A 22,320-nucleotide genomic window follows, 5' to 3' on the forward strand; every position below is an offset into this window, starting at 1 on the left:
TTCTTTCTTTCTTTCTTTCTTTCTTTCTTTCTTTCTTTCTTTCTTTCCCAAGGTTACAAAGCCAGTTTTTTGTGTGGGTGTTCAGTATCTGAGGCCAGAACCGCCCGGTGCTCTTACTCACTGCGCCACCTGGCCACCCCTAGCTCTTTCTTAAGATAGGGCTCTGCTTCCAAAGTGGAGAGTACACTGCCCCAAGTTTCAGGGGCTTTGCACAGCTTTTTTTACAGATATCTCTAGGGACTTGTAAATTTTCAGTTGTTTCAAGGTGGTATGAGCAAAGGGGAGGTGTTTACTCCTCTCCTGGTCTGTGCTCTAGTCTGTGAGTGATCATAAGCACTCTTTTCTGCCTTGGAATGGTGAGGAGGATTCCCTCTCCACCGCTGCCACAAGCTCCACCATGCCAGTACTCCTCCTCATCTCAGAACCACCACCCAGGACTGCAACACAGATCCAAGCAAGGGCAGAGCAAGACAATCCTGCCTCAGTGCCAGCAAAGAAATCCCTGCAGTCCCCCTCTTGTCATCTGCTCAATCTCCCCACCATCTGTGGGCCACGAGCTCTGGAAGCAGCTGCTGCTGCTGCAGCCACCACCCTGGGGCTGGGGCTGGGACCAAGGCCAGACCTTGTTCCTCTCTCACCTGGGTCCCACAGACCTTTCCTACTGACCTTCTAAGTTGTCTTTGGCATATGTGGGTTGAGAAGTCTGGAAACCATCACAGCTGCCAGTGATTCAGTCCCCGAGGCCTGCTCTGGATTTGTTGGGGTCTGGTCTGTGCTGGGAGCAGCCCCCACTGGACTGCACTCCTCTCTCAAACTGGTGCAACAGACCTTTCCTGTCGACCTTCCAGGTTGTCTTAGGCTAGAAATTTGTTTTACTCTGTTATTTTGTGGGTTCCGCTGCTTTAGAATTTGTTTAGAGTCATTTTTTACTGGTATTTGGAGGAGTTTGGGGGAGAACTCAAGGAAGTCCCTGCTTTCACTCTTCCATCTTGGCTCCGCTCCCTCCCTCTCCCCCAACCTATCATTCTAGACTGATTCAACACTCAACAATTATGTACTTTACATTCCAGCCCAACTAGGTTGCTTGATGTTCTGTGGATATAATGTTCCATCTCCTATTTCTCTTTCTTTGTACAATCTATTTGGGGCCATTGCCAGTCATCTTGACTTTTGTCTCGCCACTGGACTCTGATGACTCTGGAGGAAAGAGGGAAGCCGATGACTTTGTTCAGCTCTGCCTCACTCATATCCATTTCACATGCAAGTCAAGACATCACCCTCATGATGTCATTGGTCCTCTTTGAGAACCAAAGATGAACAACAAACACTCTATTTGCTATGCTGCAAATGATATCACTTCTTTCTTTCACCTCTTGGAAACTCCAGCTTCCTTCAAGGCTCAGTTCTAGTGCTGCGTCCTACAGGACACCCTTCCTGATTGCTAGTGTTTCTCCCGCTTCCTCCTGAACTCCCCAAATTCATTTGTGTCTACTTTGATAGCAAGGCAGCATAGTATAGTAGAAAGTATAGTATAGTATAGTATAGTATAGTATAGTATAGTATAGTATAGTATAGTATAGTAGAAAGTATAGTAGAAAGATTCTAGTCTTAGAGTCAGGATGACTGCCACATAATTAGCTTTGTGAAACTATGGCAGTTCTCTTAACCTTTCCATGCCCTATATCAGTGATCTCTAAGTGATGGTCATGACCTATCCCCAAAGAGTGTAGGTAGAACAATCAGAGGGCAGAAGGTGTATTTCATCCCACTTTCTCTGCAAGAACCAATTGTAGGGCTTGTCTCTGACACAGCCACAACCTTTCCTATCGCCCTTGACATTCTCCCACTCTTCAGGCTCCCTTTGTTGTATAAACTCCTAACCTGTGAGCTTCTGACTCGGAGCTTGGCCTCTTTCAGCAGTTCAAATGTAGGCACAGCAATGGTGGCACAGACACCATTAAGGACTGGCTCTGTCCCCAACTAGCAAACCCATGCCTTCCCTTGGCCTCCTCCCATCTCCTTTGGGTGTAGCAGGAGTGTGAGCAACAGCTCTGCCCAACTCCCTCTTTTTGTTTTGGCGGGACAGTGAATCTCACCAGGTGAGCAGCCATGCATGGGTTGTGATCGTCACTGATCGTGTATGATCTTCTCCACCAAGCCCACTCCGTTCCAGACTTCACTATCACTTTGAGAACATCACTACCCTCGCAGTCATCCGGGCTCACAGCCTCAGTGACTCCTTCAGCTCCTCACTGTCTCCCTTATCTCACATATTCAAATCAGTTATCGAATCTTGTCATTTCTGCCCCCACAACATCTTTCCCATTATTGTCTTCTCTACTCACACCGCTACTGCCGCAAGTCTCTCCCCTCAGCTATCTACACTCCACACGGCGGCCCAGGGATTTTCTTAAAAGGAAGGATTTTCCATGTAATTCTCCTACTCAATAAATTACAGTAGTTCTCTATTGATCTTAGAATCAAATGTTATTTCATCCTTTAAAACGTCTTTTTTGCATAAGGTTTTGGGTTTTTTTTTTTTTGCTTTTTGGAGGGGGGAGGGCAGGGCAATTGGGGTTAAGTGATTTGCCCAAGGTGGAATGGCTAGTTTTGTGTTAAGTGTCTGAGGTCATATTTGAACCCAGGTCCTCCTGACTCCAGGGCTGGTACTCTATTCACTGTGCCACCTTGTAAGTTTTATAACACATAATTATTAGTACAGTAATACATGTTTCTGATTTGTAAATCAGCAAATTTACTCATATTAGGGTTAGGTAGTAAATATTTTTTACTGATGGTAAAAATTTTTACATGGTCAAAAAAATTTGGAGATTATAAGCCTGGGTAACTCTCTTAAGACTATTAACCACAGAGATCCTTTCCAGATGCTCCTTATACTAATACAATCACAAATCTTGGTGTGGCTAGGCAGCGCAGTGAATAAAGCACTGGCCCTGGAGTCAGGGAGACCTGAGTTCAAATCCGGCCTCTGACACTTAACACAAAAAACTAGCCATGTGACCTTGGGCAAGTCACTTAACCCCAAATACTCTGCCCTCCCCCCTCCAAAATGAAAAACAAAACCCCAAAAAATCACAAATCAGGGGTGGGTGCAGGGAATTTACTTTGTATATATTTGGCATTTATTTTTCCGTGTATGGTCGATTTCCCATAATAGATAAAAATAGAATGTAGGCTCCTTGAAAACAAGGACCCTTTATTTTTGTCTTCATATTCCCAAGACTTAGCCCAGAATGGTATGCACCAGGTGCTTATTGAATTGAATCTGTAAAATAGAGAATTCTTGGATTCTTTGATAACTAGGGTCATAGGATCATAGACTGAGAGCTTGGAGACATCTTCAAAGTCATCTAGTCTAATCCTCTCCCTAATTCCTCACAGATGAGGAAACTGATGCCCAAAGAGGTGAAGAGACTTATCAAAGGTTATGGAGATAGCAAGCACCAGAGCTGGGATTTGAATTTAAGTCCTCTGGCTCTAAATTGAGGTTTCCCGCATTGTACCACACTGTCTTCTCTGCTGGTCTGTCTTCTATAGATATCTTCCATCTCTCACATTCTATGTTCTAAGGTCCCCTCCAGTTCAAACAATCTTTGTTCTGAGGTCCTTTCTGTCTCTTACATTCTATTTCTTAAGGTTCTTTTCAGTTCTGACATTGTACGTTCTAAAGGCCTTTTCAGCTCTGAATTTTTGTTTTTTGTTCAAAGACACCTTTCTGTTTAACACTCTTATTCTTTATCATTCCCTCCCAAACACTTGTAACTTATTAACTGAAGTATTTGTAGTTAAGGTTCCACATGGTCACTGTTTTTCCTTCTATAATTAGGAACAACTTGCTTTACACCTTTCACTCACAAGCCCTTGTCACAAGCAGAAGTGACTTTCAGCACTTATATCATTTAACTAGCCCAACACCTTGGCCTTTTAAGAAAAGAAAGATAATACTCAGTTGTAAGAATAGTTGAAGTTTAAGTCAGATAAACAGTAAATGTTCCTTGATGTATGAAGGCTGTGACACAATGGAAATATAAGATCTCATACTCCAAAAAATAAAGGCTACTTCATCCAAGTTATTCACTTAGACTCTTGTCAGGTTTGATAGAGAAGTATAAGCATTCTGGACTATGAGTCAGAGTCTGGTTCTGGCACTAACTCAAAGACCTTGACCAAGTCATTTAAATTTCACTGGTCCTTTGTTTCCTCCTTTGTAAAATAAGGGGGTTGGAATAAAATATTGAGTTTTGTGCCTTCTACTTAAATAACTTTAGTGACAGGGAAGTACCTCCTTCCCAACCCACAATGTTTTGTTATAATTTTAATTGTTAGGAGGGGCAGCTAGGTGACTGTGTGACTAGAGCACTGGCCCTGGAGTCAAGAAGACCTGAGTTCAAATTCAACCTCAGATACCAACTGTATGACCCTGGACAAGTCACTTAACCCTGTTTGCCTCAGTTCCTCATCTGTAAAATGAACTGGAGAAGGAAATAGCAAACCCCTCCAGTATCTTTGCCAAGTAAACCCCAGAGAGTTGGATGTGACCTAAGTCAATAACAACTAATTGTTAGGACATTCTTCTTTACGTCACTTAACCTGCCTGACCTCAGTTTCTTCATTTGTAAAATGAGAGGGGTTGTATGTGAACTAAAGTGACTCTAAAGTTTCCTACAAGTCTAAATCTATGGTTGTGCTGAAATATATTACTCCTCACATTAGTCCTCAGTTTCTAAATCTATAAAAGGAAGGTGCTGGGATAGATGGCTTCCAAAGTCCCTTCCAGGACAAAAGTTCTACTAGTCTCATAACCTACATAAAGAGAGAATTAAATTTCAACCCACAATAATTCTTTGCTGTTAATCCTTTTGTACTGTTTGTTCTAGCATTGCTAGATGTTTATTATTTGCTACAAGCTCATTATTTTCTTTTAACACAAACTCAGAAAATATTTTTTTCATTGATTATCATTTTCCACCATACCCCTTTATCAAACATTCTTCCTCATCTATATGCCTTTTTTTTTTTTTTGCTTTTTTGGAGGGGGAAGATAGGGCAATTGAGGTTAAGTGACTTGCCCAAGGTCACACGGCTAGTTTTTTGTGTTAAGTGTCTTAGGCCGGATTTGAACTCAGGTCCTCCTGTCTCCAGGGCCAGTGCTCTATTCACAGCAGCACCTAGCCACCCCAATCTATATGTTTTAAATTAAAATATAATAATAACTGGAATTAGGAGCAAAGATTTACTTGAAGAATAAATGTCAATAAAAGTGATAAAACCTGCTAACTTGAAATTTTGGGCTACCATATGTTATGTGTCCCAGAACCCCAGCTTTCAGTTAACATAGACTAAGTTCAATCTTGGGGGCATGTCTCAAATCACTCATTGGCTTAGTCTTCCCTGGCAACATGAGAATTTAATGTGGGTCTAGGTCTCTAGAGAAAAAGTACAATATTCTTTGCTTCCATAGAAGCACTTAAACTAGCAATGTGTTGAAAATAAGACACACTTCATTTTACCTAACAGAAAATAAAAGCAAATGTCCTAGATCTCAGTCCATAGTCAAAATAACTCTTGCATTTTCCAGGTACCAATATAGTCCTCCAGACTGAGAATACTACTCTATGATTGAGGCTCCCTTGAAAGGGGAAAGCAATTGGGACTTGATGTATTCAACCCACTCTTCCTCCATATTTATTTAGTGTATAAACAGTGTGCTAACAAAGACCAAGGAGGGCGGCTAGGTGGCACAGTGAGTAAAGCACCGGCCCCAGAGTCAGGAGGACCTGAGTTCGGTTCCAGCCTCACACTCTTAACACCCACACACACAAAAACAACTAGCCGTTTAATCTTGGGCAAGTTACTTAACCCCAATTGCCCTCCAAAAGGCAAAAAAAAAGACCAAGGATTAGGTTTATGTCTTCACATGGTGACTATCACCTTTAATCTTTTTTTTTAAGTTGGCCCCATTCCCACCAGCTCTCTTCCTCTCCCCTCTGATACCCTCTTCTTGCCTGATATTCCTTCTTCCTCTTCTCTTCTTCACCTAATTTTGTTCATTAGTTTTTAAAAATCATTTTTTTGTATCTCCTTCCAAAAAGGATCTCTCAGTCTCTTCATTATCCATTTTCTCTTTCTGTTTACTATAGACCCTGATTCTCTGATTCATGACCCTTATAATTATTTGGTCTCTCTCTTTTCTCTATATGCTTCATGCAATCAAAGCTTTTAAGGTATCCATTCTAGGCTCTCCCCTCTAAGTACTTTCTGCCACTGCCTTAGAGGGCTTGCCCCATGGATTTCCCTTTTCCATGGTACCTCACCTCCACAACAATGTCAATTATTTCAGGTGTCAGACAGGACAGACACAGCCTCATGATAGGGGCTTTCCTCCACAACATCCCTGATTATGCAGCCCACCCTGTCTTTTCTCCTACCTTTGTCTGGAAATCTCCCCACCTCCATGCTCTTCCACAATTTCAGGTGCCAGTTGCCCCCAGGAATTCCTACTCCTCTCCTTCCATGGCAGTAGATTTTTTAAACACCAAATCCCCCAGACCTCATCCAGTAATAAGGTCCTCATCTGCCTTCACTGACCATCTCTTTCTCTCTTTACCCATAGGAGGATTTGTCAATGGAACCCCTTCCCATCTCCAAAGTAAGGCTTCTTTCCTTTTTAACCTTCCCCCTTCCTCCTTATCCACTCTCTTAAGAACTCTTCTCTTTCGGAGACCACAAAGGTCACTTTCCCCTCATTACTAGTCCTTGATTTGACTCCTACATCACTTATTCTTCTCTATTCCCTTGCTTCCCTCTCCCCCCTCCCCTTTTATGTACCCTCTCATGTTGTAATGTAGTTCTACAAGAAAAGCACTGATTTACCTGTAGGCAGGGTGCCAACAGTCATAAAATTCCTTGTCCACCTCTTCACTACCACCTCTACCAGATTTCCACCTTCACTCCTGTCTCCTTTTGTACACTCATAAACAAGTCTCTTACTGGTCTCTCTGTTGTCACTCTGTTGCAGTTAGGGTTCTTTCTTGCTGCATTTATTCACTGCTCCTGCATTTCTATTGTTTGGGGTGTTTGAGAGGAAAATAATCTCTTTAATTCTGAAGAGATTTCTAAAAATATTTCAAAATCTTCTTTATTACAGAATATCCACCTTTATGGTTAAGTTCAGATTTGCAGGATAGGTTACCCTGGGTTACATGTATCCTGACCCCTACTGTTCTTCAGAAGACATTATTCTATTCTCTCCTCTTTTTTCTAGAGGTTGCAGAATAGTCTTGCATTATTTTAATGTCCTTTCCTTTGTATTTGAAGGTCTTTCTCCTGATGGCTTGAAGAACTTGTTATTTCTTATTTTTTTTTTTTTTGCTCTTTTGGAAGGGGAAGGTAGGGCAATTGGGGTTAAGCTACTTGCCCAAGGTCCTATGGGTAGTTTTGTGCTGTGTCTGAATCCAGATTTGAACTCAGGTTCTACTGACTCCAGGACTGGTGCTCTATTGACTGCACCATCTAGCCATCCCCAGAATTGTTAAATTTTAGTTTGTAGCCTTGGATTTTTTCTTTTCCTGGAGATGATTTGTGAATTTTTTCATTTGAAATTTCACTTTATTGTTTTTACATGTAATTGGAAAAAATATTAAAGAAATTTTATTTTCTGTATTCAGAAGTTCTAGGCAGTTGTTTCCTTTTTCCTATATTTCCTTCATTATGGTATTAAGGTTTTTTGTTCCTTCATGTTCTCCTGGGAGACCTATGATCCTTAGGATGTCTTTGTGCATCCTAGCTTTGAGTTTAATATGTTCTTCTTGGAAAGTGAGCATATTTTAGCATAGTTTAGGTTGTTATTGTTGTCCCTTTTGTGTATTTGTGTTTCTAATCTATTGTTCTTCCTTTATTTCTTTGGTGAGGCTTGCCATGGCAGATTCAAGGTTTTTCTGTTGTTCATTATTTTACTGTGCAGGGAATAAATTCATAATTCTCATTTTTCTTTTAAACCACTTAGGAACAGTGCGTTGTGGCTCCATGTTCTCCTCAAATTCTACTGGGTCTTCTGTCTACTCAAGTGCTGGATCATTTTCCTTTATTTTGAGGTATTGATTCATAAATATCTGATCTAATTTACTAGATTTGGAGGTTATACTTCCCTCCATTGTTACTGGGTTTTTTTTTCTGTTGATTTATCTGCTTATGGCTAAGGTCTTTGAATTTTCTTCTTCTTGATATCTTTGGTACTTCCAATCTTTCCTGCATCCCTCTATTTTCCATATCACTCACTTCCTGACTCCCTCTCCTCTGATTGTGGTTTCATTGGGGGTTGGATCTCAGAGTGTCTCAGCTTTCTCCTACACTGGGCAATACTGTAGAGCCAACCACACTGCCATGCCCAGGATGGCTGTTAGCACAGGTTCTTAGATCTGCTTTACTAGGAAAGATAGCTGTTTAAGGGGTCAACAGTTTCTTTAAATTGCATTCACTAGTTCAATAGAAAAATCAGCACCCTGAACTTCAGAGAAAATATAAGCAGAGAAATAGACCAACAGACAGGGCTCTGACTGCCTGAATCAACTATATACTCTACATATATCCCTGGATTGAGAGAGTCTGGGGAGTTTTTGAGATTGAGAGCAGTCAGGGAGCTCTGAATATAGTCACTCAGAATCTCAACCAGGGAATCACAAGATCCTTCTCATAATTGAGCCCCCAAAGCAAAATACCAACTCAGAGTAAATAAACACTTCTCAAAGTCAGAAGGCATCAAAACCCTCCTGACTCATGCTTAATTAGAAATTAGCAAAAGGTGTGAAAGCCTCCCAATCAGCAAACCTCCCCTAAGCAAGCTTCCCTTCATGGGCTCCACATGAAACCTATTAATGGGCAGGGAAGATATTAAATCCCATTAACCTTACAAATACATGGTTCACCTCCTTAGGTTATTGCCTCAAGTGACTTGGGTTCTGAGACTTGGCTCCAGATGGGTTCAGTACTCTTTCCCTAAGGCTTGGTGGAGTACTGGGTAGCCCCACACATACATGGTATCCTACATACAGGTCCTGGTGACCTGTCCCACTCCCTCAGTTCTCTGGTCCAGTACCAGCAATTCAGAATCTGTTTTCCCCAGCACCCGTAATTCAGAGGTTTGTAGTGCTAGTGCTTCCATGTTAAAGCCCCTGGCAGGCTTTTGCTCCTGAAAGGCTGTGGCCAAACTGGTTGTCCAGGTCTGAGGAAACTTTTGCACTCCGGCCCTGGGCTCTCCATGGCACTGGAAAGAGGAAGGAGGAATGGATGTGCAGGGGTAGCTTTTGATGCAAGCTTGTGTCAAGTCCTTGGGTCTGTTAGCACAGCTTCACTGTTGGTAGTGGAGGGGTGATGAGTGAGCTCTGGGTCAGTGAGCTTCAGTTGCTGGGATTTTTTTTAAACCTTCTTTTGGATGTTAGATGGCCTAGATCCTGGGGACAGCTGGAGTTGCTTTATGTTTGGTGCATAATTTCTGTTTTGTAAAAGGTTGAGAGGTTGTGGGGACTCAGGAAAAATGTCTAGTCTGCCATCTTATTGCTCATGCTCATGTCATCTGGAAGCCTGGTGAATGTCACCTGTTGCTTCTTATCTCCAGCTCCAGCTTCTGCTTGGACCTGGAACTTAGCATTGTCCTTCACTCCTCTCCATGAACTTAGATGCTGGAATCCGTCCCCTCATCCAGGAACTGCCTCTAGTCACTTCTGACTCTTTGACCGTCTGGTTCCTCTGCCTTTGATGACATGTGGTGCCTCTTCTCCTGGGGCACATGGAGAAAGTCCTTGGAGCAGCCACAACAGGGATATGTAGTTGTCAAATCTTCCCTCCAAAAAAACTAGAGCCTGCGTGTATCTGACTATCTGCTCTCCAGACAACTCTACTCTAGTTCTTTCCTCTCAGCAATGTCTGTGCTCTCTTAAAGGCCAAATCCAATGTTGTACTCAGGTGTATAACAGGTGTATGAAGGTGACTTGATCATCTTCAAACGTCATGATTTAATCCATCATCCTCACTGAGGTCCCAAGAGTTAAGCCCAAGGCAAGTGTAATAGTTCACATGCCATCAAAGTGACATCATTAATTCCAAAACAAAATCTCAAATGTGATGGCAATGAGGATATTTATGCCTTCTAAAGGAAGAAATTTTCAATGTCAAAAGCAAAGACCTCATCCTCTTAAATTTGTTAAACTCTATTAGGCTCTTCCTGGCCATGCTTTCTGCTGCATATGTCAAAGTGCTTTTTAAAATGTATTATTCTGCCTTAAGGTTCACCTAGATCGCTAAATAAGATACCTTTAACATTCAAAGCTGAGCCAAAGAAAGCCATCCAATTGCTACTTGTTTATAGAAAGGGGATTGTTTAAAACTCCCCTTTTTGTGTCCTTTTCCTTCACCCATTTTTTTATTGTTGTTGCTTTTTTACTTAAAATACTACACTTCCCAGATGTCTCTGCTGGCAGCTTTCCCAGTGAGGTGGGAATAAGCATTCTCGAACCATCATTCTAGATGGAGAAGAAGCAGCTGATGAGGAATTATCATGGATGCATCACAGACCAGGTGACTTTGTTGCAATACACTAGAATAATAAATACTAACCAGAATCCTAATTGAATAGTGAGGAAAATCACACTAATGCGGGATTGGAAATATAAAGTAAAAGGTTTCAATCTAGAAAATAATTATCTTTATTGTGTATTAATACTCATAAGATATAGGCTAATAAGAACTGAAATTACTTATATTTCAATTGGATTTGGAAAGTTTACCTGTATAGCACTTTACTTAATGAAAAGATAACCTATGCATCAAGAGAACGAACTATGACTGGAGATTTGTGTGCTAGTTTGGACTCTGCTTCAAAGTAGCAAGTGAGCAAGTTTAAGATATTTCTCTCCGTTTCCTTATTTAAAAATGAGGGAGTTGGACAAAAAGGTCTCTGAGGTCCCTTCTAGCTCTAACATTCTCTGATTCTAGTTCTGAATTAAAATGTAATTAGTTTAATGTCATATTTCAATGTTAAATAATTTCTTAACAGAGACAGCATCAATTTATGATGTTATACTACTGGAATCAAAATATACTCATGAGGTAATATATATTTATTATTTTGGACACACATGCAAAATTTCATGAAAGGGCCCATTATCCTTTGTTAACTATGAATTAAATGGATCATTAGAAAATGCTTCCCTTTTTACCTTTTCTGCTTGCTTCCTCCCTAGTTCAAAGCCTGATAGGGAGATATTTATACTTATGACTCTATGGGTAAAGAAAAGGGTTAACTCTCTAGCGCTTCAGTTTCTGTCTTTTTAAAGTAGGGGGATTGAACTAAAAATGGGAGAAGTATTTATCTAAATTCCTGAGATCTGCCTTTACAAAACCCTGATCTTTCGGTAGGGAGCTGGGAGTATGGTTAAGCCAGGGCTACATAAATAATCCCTAACATATCTTCTAACTTGGACATTTTGTGTTCTAGAGTCCCTACCAGTGCTAACATGATTCTTAAACCAGCCATCTCTCAAGGGGAAATACATTTGAATGTCATTTTAGATTTTTAGTATGATTTAGGGTGTTTTATTGGTATTTTAATAAGTTATATGAGGATGGAATAAGTGTCCTAGGGAGTTTTAAAAGTATAATGAGAGATATTTCTAAATCTCATTTTGAAATAAGAATAATGATGGCTATTAACTTTAGATATTCTTTCTGGCAGTCAACACATGCTAATTTGCAAACAGTAAGAGAAGAATGTTTATTTCAATGGTCTGTACCATTTCTGTAGTAATTGATAGTATACTGAATACATTTCTGCATTTAACTATAAGAAACAGTTCCTGCTTTGATGACATTTTTAATTAACAATGTTTATAAAAATATAAACGAGTGTCAAATAATAAACAGGGAACATTAATGACTTGCAAAATAGACTCAAAAGACACAGGTGATTTGATTCAATGAGGATGAATGGCAAGGACTACAAAATAAGGCACTTAGGGCAAATCAAACACACGCATTTATACCAAATAGAATATAAATTATATTATCCATGGGACAATAACAGGAGATAGTTATTTAACTAATTAGGTATTAACTAATAGCTAATTAACTCAATGAAGTTTGAATAATTCAATGAAAAATATTCCAGTCATAAAAGAAGCATTTCTCTTTCATTCTGAAATAATTTCTATACATATTGACACACTTTTAAAGGATAAAAACAAAATTGTCTGTTGTAAATCTATTTAAAATTCAACGTAATGTACAGCTAGATGAATACACTTAGATAAAGTATTTTAAACTAGATTATTAAAAAAACTCTATGCCATTATAATTAATTATTCACAAACACATGTACACTCCAGTCTTCATCTCTCATTCTGGTCTAAGATGTAAAAAGTAGGAAGACTTCCTATCAACTATGGGTCAGACTTTTAACTAGTTTACAGTTACTCTACAAAGAACTAAAAGATCTAGATGGAAATTCTTCTGCAGACACAGCCCCACAGGCTTTGGTATTTCTCACTGATGCTCATATTTGATGGAACATTGGTCCCACTGTTGCTATAATGTCTGCATAGGGGGCACTCTGACTAAGCTCAATGGCTTGCTGCTTCTTAAGGACAAGGAAGCTATAAAACTTGGCAGCGGCTTGCTTTTGGTCACTGTTTCTGCAGAGTTTCATCAGGCTAAAGGACTTAATTCCCATCTTGTTGAAATGCTGAGAAAGGGAAGAAAGGAGAAAAGGAAAAAAAAAAGATAGTCAAAAGCAGACCTCAGGGTATGTCATGAACATCATCAAGATCATTTTGAGAGAAGATGTTATATCTCTGGATGTAGAATCGATAGCATATTTTTGCTAAACTTTATCAGAATATCGGTTAATGATAAAAATCCTAAATTTGACATAAATAGGATCACAAAATCTAGAGCTAGAAGGCAACTTGGAATTCACTGAGTCAAAACCCTTCATTTTACAGAAGAGAAAACTGAATTTCAGAGATGTTTAATGACTTGCTGAATGTCAATGATAGGTAGCTGAGCCAGTATTCAAATCAAAATCCATTGATTTCAAATTCAATATTTCACCATGTTGCTTCTAATAATTGTTCACATGTCTATCACTTTATCATTTACAAAGTGCTTTCCTTACATCATGTATATGAGGTAAGCTGGTTGTAAGAATTATTATCTCTGTCTTATAGATGAAGAAACTGAGATTTAAGGACATGAAATAACTTGCCTAAGATCACATTAATTATTTGGGAGCTAGGAATTGACTTCAAGTCTGGTAGCTAGATGACACAGTGTATAAGTGTCTACTCAGAATCAGGAAGATTCTTCCTGCATTCAAATCCAGTCTCAGACACTTACTAGCTGTATGACTCAGGCCAAGTCACTTAAACCTGTTTGCTTCAGTTTCCTCGTTTGTAAAATGAACTGCAGAAGCAAACCACCTCAGTATCTTTGTCAAGAAAACCCAGAGTTGGGCACAATTGAAAATGACTAAACAGGGGCGGCCAGGTGGCTCAGCAAGTAAGAGCACTGGCTCCAGTGTCAGAATGACCTGGATCAAATCCAGGCTCAGATACTCAGCACCACACCCAGAAATAACTGGCCGTGTAACCTTGAGCAAGTTACTTAACCCCGATTGCTTTAAAAAAAAGAAAAAAAAAGAAAATGACTAAACAACAAGGGCTTGAATCAGGCCTTTTTTTACTACAGGTATATCAAAATCATTATACTATGTGATATCACAGGACTAGCTTAGGTGTTATAATGACCTCATAAGTGCCATACCAAGTTTCCATTGTTTACTCCCCTGAAAGGGTGGGGATGAGATTCACAAGTCATAAGGATAGCTTTTCTCTTTATATACTGTCCCAGGGAAGGAGTCATATTTTATAACATATTGTCAGTTGTACCATAGCAGTGTCAGACAGATGAGAGCAGCAGAACACAAGATATGTATTTGGAGGATGAAGGGATAACTGATATGGAGTAAAACTTCACATTTTTGCCTATAACCAGACCTGGTCATGACAATACCATAAGTGGAAAGAATCATAGAGTAGGAATCAAGAGAATGAAGAAATGCATCTAATTCTGTGCATGACCTTGGGCCAAAGACTTCAATCAATCAGTAAAAAAGCAATAATCATATATGTATATGTATATATCTATACTATAGAGAAATATATCTAAACTTTATTGTGGTCTGCTGGGGAGAGGAAAAAAAAAGAACCAAGTAAAAAAGTGCACAGCAAAGAACAAAAGAAAACTCCCAAAGAAGCAAAGATGGACAATTCTCAACACAACAAGTATTATTTATCATATAGGCTTTCGTGAAATGAAAATTTATTGTTACATTTTTTGAATCCTCTCTTCTGCTATGTACACGACATGCTTTTTTTCTTTCTAATTTTGTATTTAAGTTTATGATATGTTTTTGTTTTTGCTATTTTGTATCTGTGTTCTGGCGTTTGAATGTAAAATAAAAATAAAAAAAAAAAGCAATAACCACCTATTATGCCAGGCCTTGAGGATACAAATATCGTCAGGAAGCTTACATTCTAATGGGGGGAGACCTATGCAAACACATACAGAATAAATATAAAGAGAATAAACACAATGTAGTTTGGGAGGGAGAGCACTAACATTTGGGTATATCTGAAACTCCCCTCCCCCCTTTGAGGCTTAAAATCCTGATGTTCAGAATAAGGGAGTTAGACCAAAAGATAGATCTAAGGTCTTTCTGGCACAAATCTTTTATGAATGTATGGATCTCATATGCTATAGGTTGACAACCTCAAGAATAACTTATTCATTGCCATTTCATCAATGTCTGGTAGTTTTCAGCAAGTCAATATTTCTTTTCTTACCCGTAAATAGTCTAACATCTGAAGTGTTCTTTGATTCAACCTTTTTTCCTCAGTAATTTGGTCATTCTCCAAAGACAACTCCTGTTGGAAAGATGGATGGAAAGCATTTCAAAAAGAAATTCTGTATTTGTTTTTATTAAAGATTTTAGAGTGTTTTCCCCTTATTGCTAAAAAAAAAAAAAGTGAAGAAAGGATTGGGAATAGTTCCAATTTTTGATGACCTATTTCTTTGGACAGGTCCAGATATAATTATAGATGACTGCATGTAACTATAAAGAATGTATGTGTTGGATTTAGATGCTCTCTAGGTCTCTTCCAGTGCTAACATCCTGTGATTCTAAATGCTTCATAAATTTCCATATCTAAATGAAACAGGTGATAGAATACTTCAAACGTAATTTATGATGCTTAGTGGTTTTTCTACAGTAGGGGTCAGCAGCTTCTCAGAGTAGTGTGCCAAGTCTTTGGCAAAAATTATTCACTAACTTGAAAGGGGGCAAACCATTCTCAGGCCACACTTTCCCTTCTCTCCTACCCCAGCTTGTTAACAGAGTAATGGTGAATGCTGCCCTGAGTCCATGATACAATAATGGAGCAAACAGATCAGAATCACAGAATGTTAAAGTTGGAAAAGACATCAGAAGCTAGCTAGACCAACCTGTACCTGAGCAAGGATTGTCTCTAAAATGTACCTGACAAGTAGTCAGCTCCTCTGGGCTTGAAGATCTCAGGTGAGGGGGTACCCACTACACTTCCTAAGGCTGCCCCTTCATCCTGTTAAATGTTATTTTGACGAGTCTCTTTTAAGCTTTAAACTTTAATTAGCTAAAACTTTAGAAGCGATTGTTGACACTCTCCAAAGGAGCACAAGGTAGGAACCTACAATTAATATTAGTTGAAAATATGCCAGGAGGGAAGAAATAGCTAGACAAATTTACCTAGTCATGATTCTACCTACCCAGGTGCCATGCCACTCAAAACTCACTTTGTTTGTGAGCCATGTTATTGGCCCCTCTTCTATAGCAGGGAAACCCTGATCACTTTCCTAATGCTTCTTCAGTTCCACAGGCTCTAAGATGCTTTTTAGGAGGTCCAGAAAATTTCAATGTATTTGTGAATATTTGAAGAAAGGAAATTTACAGACAGGGATTCTCAATTACCTCTCCCATCCCACTAAAGCCTTTAGACTCAAAGATTTTTCCCCCAATATAAACTTATTCTCTTGATTCTATTTCTGTGTCCCATTCCTCATCTCAGACTGATGGGTCAAAAATATGATGATTTTATTCTAATATTTATGCTAAATTGCTCCTGCTAAAACTAGAACATATTCCCATCTAACCTGTCCTAAGTATGGATGAAACAGTTGCTCACCTTTACCATTAAACATTTTCATTAAACATTTTCATTAAACATTTACCAAATTGTGGCTATATATGTATTATACAAACAGGTTTGGTAGAATTGGTGAGTTCACTCCAATAAAGCCTATACATTTAATCTATTTGAATATTTAGTAGCTGAATAAATTATGTGAAAATCACAATGGATTATTAAAACAGTTGAATTGAAGGGTTTCCAAGTTTTGTGGTCTAAGATCACACTTAAAGATAATTATACCTATGTATATAAAGTGAATGAATGAAAGAAAACATTTAAATTCAAGTGATTCCCTTCATTCCCTCAAACAAACCCTTTTGTTTCTTGTTTGGGTGGTGGAAGAGATGCTTTGACCTGATTTATGCAGATAACTGCTTTTATTATCCACTCACTTTTAAGTAGATGGGAACAGCCTAATTTTATATCCTCAGTCCTTTGCTACTGCAGACAAATTTTTTCACCAAGGGAATTTTTACTTTTATAATTTTGATAAATAATCATTTCTGGCACAATAATATATTATGAAAACTATACTGTTGCTCTTAAAAACAAATCACTTTCATTTACAAAGAATTTTTAACCAAAGATTGCAAAGAGGCATCCTCAGAAGGTAATTTTTTTTCCTATTCATTCACAAAACTTACAAAATTCAGCCCACAATGGGTCTTATCAATAGAAATTAACTTATTAACTAAAATTTGTATACTAATATATACGATGAAGTTTTGAAAGTTTAAAAAAATTTTTAAAATAAGTATACAGAAAATAATAGAATTGAGCCCTTTATCTTTCTTTAAAAATGTATTATTTTAATAAACAAAATTAATAAATAAGTGAATAAAAGATTGTTGGTTAAGTAGATGGCCTTTTCAGTGCTCATTCTTGCTGACCTCTCTGCAGCCTTTGCTACTGTTAATCACCTTCTCTTCCTGGATATTTTCTTCTCTTTTGGTTTTTGTAATACTTCTCTCTCATGTTTGTCTCCTACCTATCTGACTACTCCTTTTCAGGCTTCTTTGCTGGGTTTTTATCCATGTCATGCCCACTAGCTGTAGGTATTCCCTAAGATTCTATTCTAGGCCCCCTTCTCTGTCTACCCCATCTCACTTAGTGATCTCATCAGCTCCCATGGGTTCAATTATTATCTCTATACAGATGATTCTCAGAGCTATATATCCAGCCCTAGACTATCTCTTGACTCCTAGCTCTATATCATTAACTTCCTATTACACATCTTGAACTGGATATTCCATAGGCATCTCAGAGCTATATATCCAGCCCTAGACTATCTCTTGACTCCTAGCTCTATATCATTAACTTCCTATTACACATCTTGAACTGGATATTCCATAGGCATCTCAAACTCAACATGCCCCAAATGGAATTCATTATCTTTCCCAATAAAGGCAGCTTTCTTCCCAGCTTCTTTATTACTGTGGAGAGCACCAACATCCTCCTGGTCATTCTGGTTCACAGCCTTTGTGTGTCCTCTTCAACCCCTCACTTTTGTTCACTTCATATATCCAAACAATTGTCAAATCATTGTAGTCGGTATGTTCGCAACATCTATGATTTACATTACCTTCTCTCCTTTCACATAGCCACTACCCCTATTTTAGGCCCTTCTTACCTCTCACCTCTTTTCTGGACAATTGTAATAGCCTTCTAACTGGTGGCCCTGACTCAAGTCTCCCCTTACTCCAGTCCATCTTCCACAAAGCTGCCCAAGTGATTTTCATAAAATGCACATAACTCTCCCTCTCCAATAAACTTCTGTACTTCTTTATTGCCTTTAGGATCAAATAGAAAAAGCATTGGCATTTAAAGCTCTTTATAGCCTTGTGCCTTCCTCCCTTTCCATTCTTTTTATACTTCACTCCACATACTCTACAATCCGGTCATACTGGCCTTGTTCATTCCATCACCTGTCTCTGCCTCTTCCTTGTCTCTCCCCTATTTGGGGGATGCTCTCCTTCACCTTTGCTTCTTAGTATTCTTCTAGAGTCAGCAAATCCCACCTTATGCAAACCTTTCCAAGTCTCTTCAGCTGCTAAGGTCAGCTCATCTAAGGTTATCTTCCATCTACTCTATGTATCTTACATCTCTCTCTCTCTCTCTCTCTCTCTCTTTCTCTCTTTCTCTACACACATTATATATATGCATATTATATATATATATATATATATATATATTACACATATAGATAGGTAGATAAAGATGTATAGGGCAGCTTGGTGGTACAGTGGATAGAGTGCTAGGTCTGAAGTATAGAACATTCCTCCTCCTGAATTGAAATCTGACCTCAGACACTTACTAGTTGTGTGACCCTGAGCAAGTTACTTAACACTGAGTTTTCCCATCTGTAAAATGAGCTAGAAAAGGAAATGGCAAGCTACTCCAGTATCTTTGCCAAGAAAACCCCAAATGGGGTCATAAAGAGTCAGATATGTCTGAAACATTGAACAATAATATATACAGATACACATGGTTAGATATCAGGATCATCTACATAAAGATAATGATATATATATTACACATACATATGCATATACACATACATCTGTCTCTCCCATTAGAATGTATGTTCACTTGGACAATATAAATTAAAGACAAATTTTTGAGCAGAATTTTCTAAAAGAATATGGACTTCAGTTCTCTCATCTGTAAATTGAGGCCCTTAAATAAATGATATTAGCTGACATTTATAGCCTTTAAGGTTTGCAAAGTACTGAGGATTTAAGATGAGGTGGCAAGAATATACAAAAGAATTACACAAGAAAGATCTTAACATCGCTGATAACCACAATGGTGTGGTTATTGATTTAGAGCCAAACATCCTGGAGAATGAAGTCTAGTGGACCTTTAAAAACATTGCTAACAATAGTGGAGGTGACAGAATTCCAGCTGAGCTATTTAAAACCCTAAAAGATGATGCTGTTGAAGTACTGTACTCAATATGCCAGCAAATTTGGAAAACCCAACAAGTGGTCACTGGATTGGAAAAAAATCAATTTACATCCCAATCCTAGAAAAGGGCAATGTCAAGGAATATTCAAATTACCAAACAGCTGCTCTCATTTCACATGCTGGCAAGGTTATGCATAAGATTCCACAATCTAGGTCTTTGCAATATGTGAACCAAGAACTATCAGAAAAGCAGGCTGGTTTTCAAAGAGGCAGAAGAACTTGAGGCAAAATTGCCAACACTGGCTGGATTATGGAGAAAGCAAGGAACAAAAACATTCACTTCTGCTTCAGCCTTTAACTGTGTGGATCACAACAAAATATGACAAGGCCTCAAAGAGATGAAAGTATTAGATCATCTTACTTGTCTCCTGAGGAAGGGGGCCAAGAAGCAACAGTTAGAACTGAACATGGAACAACTGATTGGTTTAAGATTGGAAAAGGAGTTAAGACAAGGCTGTATCACTATTACCTTATCACCTTATTTATTTAATTTATATGCAGAGTACATCATGCAAAATGCCAGGCTGGAAGAATCAAAAGTTGGAATTAATGTTGGTGGGAGAAATATTGACAATCTCAGATATTCAAGCAATACTACTTTGAAAGTGAAGAGAAATTAAGAAACCTGTTGATGAGAGGAGAGTGTAAAAGTTGGCATGAAGTTTACCATAAAAAAAAAACAACTAAAGTCTTGACAACTGATCCCATCACTTCCTGGCAAATAGAAGGAGAAGAAATGGAATAGCATCAGATTTTATATTCGTGGGCTCAAAGATCACTGCAGATGGCAACTACAGTCATGAAATTAAAAGATACTTCCTCCTTGGAAAGAAAGTTATGGCAAATCTGGAGAGCATACTAAAAAGCAGAAATATCACCTTGTCAACAAAGATCTGTATAGTCAAAGCTATGGTTTTTCCAGTAGCAATGTATGGCTGTGAGATTTCAACTATAAGGAAAATTGAGCACCCCAAAATCGACACTTTCCAATTGTGGTGCTGGAAAAGACTTTTGATCATCCCTTGGGCAGCAAGAAGGTTAAATAGTCCAATACTTAAAGAACTTAATTCAGACTATTCGTTGGAAGGTCAAATGCTAAAGACAAAGTTTAAATACTTTGGTCACATTTGGAAAAGACCCTAATGTTGGGAAAGATTGAAGACAAATGGAAAAGGGGATGGCGGAAGATGAGATGTATTGATAGTACCATGGAAACAATGAACATGAACTTGGACAGACTTCAAGAGGTAGTGGAGGATAAAAGTGGATTATGGAGAAAGTCTGGTGTGCTATGGTCTATGGGGTCATGAAGAGTTGGACATGACTGAATAGCTGAACAATAACAACAACAGCCCTGTGAGTTAAATACTATAGGTTTTACCATGCCCATTTTACATATATGGAAAACTTAGAGATTTGCTGGAATGCCCATGGTCACATAACTAGTGAATGTAAGAGGCAAAACTTAAGCCCAGATCTTTCCTGACTTTAAGTCAGCAAATAGTATTTCCACTAAAGAGTACTGCTGATTTTCTCTGGGGCTGATTCCTGCTCTGACATTCTATTATTATTTGGATGATTAGACAAACACACTAGCTGAAATCCTGAGAACCAGGTTTTATTTCTGGCTCTGCTTATTGACCAGGGTCCATTATGACTTAGCTACTTCACTTCTCCCTCCTTTAATGGCCTTGTGTAATTTAAATATAGATCTTCCTTTCTCTATATAATAGTTATGCTCCTGAAAAGCTGTGTTTACATTTCCTTTTTTAAGCTGAATGTTACTTGAAATGCACTAAGGCAACTTACTATTTTAAAGAATACTATGATGGTAAAGGTGGGCAGCAAGGTGGTGCAGTCGGTGGAATGCTGGGCCTGGAGTCAGGAAGATGCAAGTTCAAATCTAGCCTCAGACGCTTACTTTCACAGCCATACATTGCTATTGGAAAAACTCTGGGCAAGTCATAGAACCCTGTTTGCCCCAGTTTCCTCATCTGAAAAATGGGCTAGAGAAGGAAATGGCAAACCACTCCAGTATCTTTGCCAAGAAAACCCCAAATTGGATCACAAAGAGTTGGGCATGATTGAAAATGACTGAACAACAACAGCAAATGATAGTAAAACAAAGAAACCTTGTGCAAAATGAATACTCGGTAATTTATATTTAAAATATGGATCTTTATATATATATATATATATATATATTGGTCATTTTATATATTTTTTATTTTTATATATTGGTTATTAGTAAAATGGGATATAACTGAATACTATTACCCATTCCTCTAAATTTGCTACAATGATACATTAAATAATTTTTCCCAGCTTCCTTCATGCCCTTTATCCATATCTGCCTGTTGAAATTTTGTCCATCCTTCAGACCCAGCTCAAATGTTATATCCTTTATGAAGTATTCCAGAATCTATCCAATTTAAATGATTTTTTCTTCCTTGAACCTTACAAAGCCCTTGGTAATTTTTTCAACTGTTTATTATTTATTCAACTTAAAAAAGAATAGAATCTGTGATTTCATTGGTATAGGAAACACCTAGTGAGGAAACTCCCTTTACCAATGCAGATTTGAATTTGCTCTCAGAATAGTCTGGAGCACTGAGAGGTTGAATGACTTGCCCAGAATTACTCAGTCAGTATTGGTCAAAGGTAGGACTTGAATTCAGGTCTTCCTGACTCCAAAAGTTTCCTACTTCTAATAACCTGCTGTTTTCCCTTATCCTTTTTGTATTGTATTACGCATTAAAATTAGCAAATGCTTAAATTAAGGATTCTTGACCTTTTTTGTGTCATAGACTCCTGTAGTAGTGTGGTAAAACTTACATACTCTTCTCAAAATAATGCTTTCAAATGCATAAAACAAACAAAAACCAAAACAAAGTATAGGAAATCAATTATGTTGAAATAAAGATGCAATTTTTTTTTCCACATCCAAGTTCATGGACCACCTGAAATCTATTTTTGCATCCTTTTGGGATTCATGAATGCCAAGTTAAAACTTTTGGCTTAGATATATTTGCAATGATCATTCTCCCCTACTAAATGA

At 38.4% G+C, this 22,320-nt stretch overlaps 1 protein-coding gene across 1 annotated transcript in view; it reads right to left on the bottom strand.

Moving 5' to 3' along the window:
• Nucleotides 1–12,565: 12,565 nt before the first annotated feature.
• The window catches only part of RAD21L1 (RAD21 cohesin complex component like 1), a 32,694-nt gene continuing 22,939 nt past the window's right edge, over nucleotides 12,566–22,320 (bottom strand). The window contains exons 12-13 of the mRNA XM_069073975.1: nucleotides 14,916–14,996; nucleotides 12,566–12,754 (exon numbers count right to left, since the gene is read on the bottom strand). Coding sequence (XP_068930076.1) covers nucleotides 12,566–12,754; nucleotides 14,916–14,996 — 270 coding nt within the window. The remainder of the gene's footprint in view (nucleotides 12,755–14,915; nucleotides 14,997–22,320) is intronic.

This window comes from Petaurus breviceps, unplaced genomic scaffold (genome assembly GCF_028583685.1).
Source record: "Petaurus breviceps papuanus isolate PSGF00001 unplaced genomic scaffold, PetGlider_PUasm1.0 90879, whole genome shotgun sequence".
Taxonomy (NCBI): Eukaryota; Metazoa; Chordata; class Mammalia; order Diprotodontia; family Petauridae; genus Petaurus; species Petaurus breviceps.